The sequence below is a fragment of the Alligator sinensis genome, unplaced genomic scaffold (assembly GCF_000455745.1).
Source record: "Alligator sinensis unplaced genomic scaffold, ASM45574v1 scaffold954_1, whole genome shotgun sequence".
NCBI lineage: Eukaryota > Metazoa > Chordata > Crocodylia > Alligatoridae > Alligator > Alligator sinensis.
Genome location: NW_005842228.1, coordinates 943,321 through 946,239, shown reverse-complemented (window position 1 = coordinate 946,239; position 2,919 = coordinate 943,321). Strand labels below are relative to the sequence as shown.

Genomic DNA, 2,919 nt, shown 5'->3' with positions numbered 1-2,919 from the left:
GTGCGCCCCGGCCCGAGAGCGCAGGGTGGACGGCTACAGACATACTGTGAGCATAGGACCCCCTGGGGCTATTACACATTAGGAAACCCCCTAGGGGCTCCAGGTCCAAAATAGAGGACACGGGGGGGAGTTGGGGGAAGGGGGGGCAGTGACATGCCGGTGCCCTGCCCCTGCCCCTCACTCCCAAACCGCAGCCCCTGCCCCCACCCCTTGCTGGTACCCCTCTCCTGACCCACAGCCCCTGGCACTGCCAGTGCCCTGCACATCCAACCCACAGTGACCCATCCCATCCCCCTCCCAGCCCTGCCGGTGCCCCTTGCTCCTGACCCGCAGACCCCTGCCCCCCCAGCCCTGCTGCCCAAGCAGCTCCTGTGTTGCACGCACGCTGGCTGTCTCGCACGCTGGCTCTCTCACACACCTCTTTCTTTCTTTCTCTCTCTCTCTCTGGTTGCTGGAGCCCGCACTGGGAGCATGTGATCCCCAGCAGCCACTGGCACTGCCCACTGCTCCCAACCCCAAACAGCCATCCCAGGAGAGCAGAAAACCCTGACATTTGCTCTTAATTTAAAAACCCACCTGGACGCAGCATAGGGGTCCAAAAAAAAAGACATGTTCAGGAAAACCCGGATGTATAGCTTCTGTCATACCTATGTTTAATAACTGCAGTCCAGTCCCATCACTGCAAGTTGCAGGTTTCCTTACATCCCTGTGTGTTATCTCCTTGGTGGAAATATGCAAGCTAGGCCTGGGCAGCACTGGCATAGGCGTCTGCAGTCTCAAACCAGATCTTCTCAACCACTTCTTGGCCCACCTCAAACAGTTGGACTAAGTGCTTCCATCCCACTCGGGCTGTGATCATTAAGTATTCCTGATTTTCAGGATATAACTGCAAAGTGTGAGCCGCTACTACCAGCGATTGAGAGAACCTACCGCTCACCAAAAGGAAGAGGGCACCTCTCTCCTCTGGCGTCAATGGCACGATGCTTTCAAACCCTGCAAGCACATGTCCTCCAACGCTGAGAGGATCTTTGCTCTCAATCATCATGTACATGATTGCTATGGCTACTTCAAATACATAGTAACCATAGCTCATATCACTAAAATCCAGAATGCCAGTCACTCTGTACTGTGCCCTCTCAGGAGAAGATGCAGGGTTGCAATCCACCAAGATGTTATGGTCATTAAGGTCCCCATGATTGATACCTGAATGCAAAAAGGAGAGAGAACGTATTATGTACAAACAAGAAAAAGAAAAGTAGTAAACAAAGAGTGGAAACTTTGCCCATTCTCTTGAGAAAACTAAATTGAAAACACGTACATATGAAGAGAGAATGAAGTTAACACTCCCAGATTAACTGCATGCCTATTCTGGTCTGCCTCAACAGAACCGAATCCTGACAATATTGCTATAACTCATGCTTTCCTGGTTCTTTATAAGAACCTGTTTCATAATCATATATAAGCACATTAGATAAGTGGCATTTGGATGTTTATGATTTATTACTTAGCTTTTATAGCACCTAAAATGTGCCACCTGCTATCCAGACACAAAGATTCACGCACAAAGTCATGAAGCCTTTCACTGCTGGATTACCATTGTCACTAATTTAGGTTATTTTGAGAGACATTGCTCTTTGACAACTGTCAGCGGCCAATATGAAATGAGTAAGAAGCCTTCATCTAGTTCTACTAAACTCTTGTTATATTATGAAAATCTCCACAGTAATTGGCACCCTTGCTGGGAATCTCAGCAAACAGGCTAAAACTAAACTCCCTTTTAACTCATGGAAATAATTCATTCCTCCCAGGCCTGGTTTGGGTCTTGTTCACCGAGCATTGCGAGCAGCTTGTATATATTCAGGAGTACAATAAACAATTTCCTATAGTGCCCTGTATTTGGCTCTTTTTATAAGCACGCAAATTCTCTTAGAATCATTTCTTACATTCAGGAAGTCTTACAGCAAAACTGTGTTAGAAACTACTCACAGGCTCGAAAATTGCTTAGGTTGGGTAAGATTTTCTCTTTAAACTGTTGAATTACTTGGCTCACAACTTCACAGTATTCGCTCTGGCCCAGGGCATGAATATACTGATCCAAAAGAGGAACATTTGCCAAGTTCCAAATGAACTTCCCTCGATGAAGACTTTTTACTGATGGATGATGGAATTTCTTCAGGAAATCATAAAATAGAAAAAAGGATATAAACGATAGTTTCGTTATCGCATACAAAGGCAACAGAAAGTCTTTAATGGACTTTAACTGGATTTAGATCACATTTATAGAGCAGCATTATGGCTTTGATGACCATTGCCACCAGCGTCCTCCCGCAAGATGATCTTATCATCCACTGCCACCTTTGGGTGAGGCTTCTGTAAATCTTTCAGTAATGGAGATTATCCTAAATTATTCAATTCATTAAAATAGTGCCAATGATAAAATCTTACACACATGCGGCTGCTTTCAACCTCAGAAATCCCATGGTCTCTCACAAATTCTATACTGTGTATAGAGTCAAAGCACTCCTCATTAAACTCAAAGCATCCTTCAGAAAATGCCAACTCTTAGCTTTCATTTGTTTCTGGACTATGAAATAGCAGAAACGCTCTATTGCAAAGAACTCAGAAAGACCATGAAAGGTCAGAGTGTTCTTGACACTATGAATTCCCGTCTGATAGCTCTGGGTTTATCTTATGAATCATGTGCAAGTGTCTGCACACCTAACTGTTAATACTGCGTGGCACTCAAAAGAATCTCAAGGTGTCATTTTCTATACCATTCAATAATACTTTATTGGCACAACTAGCTGAACAAATGTTGCTCAAATAAAAAAAGAGAGAATGTTCAGGTACATTAGGAGAGAACACACAGCTGTGCTAGAGCAAATGCTAGAACAAAGCTTTACTTTTCTAAAAAAAAGT

At 44.5% G+C, this 2,919-nt stretch overlaps 1 protein-coding gene across 3 annotated transcripts in view; it reads right to left on the bottom strand.

Moving 5' to 3' along the window:
* Positions 1 to 604: 604 nt before the first annotated feature.
* HYKK (hydroxylysine kinase) overlaps positions 605 to 2,919 on the bottom strand; it is a 9,989-nt gene continuing 7,674 nt past the window's right edge. For all 3 annotated transcript variants that reach the window (XM_014521594.2, XM_006027217.3, XM_014521593.2), the window contains 2 exons: positions 1,987 to 2,170; positions 605 to 1,203 (listed from right to left, as the gene is read on the bottom strand). In XM_014521594.2, coding sequence (XP_014377080.1) covers positions 740 to 1,203; positions 1,987 to 2,170 — 648 coding nt within the window. In that variant the 3' untranslated portion in view covers positions 605 to 739. The remainder of the gene's footprint in view (positions 1,204 to 1,986; positions 2,171 to 2,919) is intronic.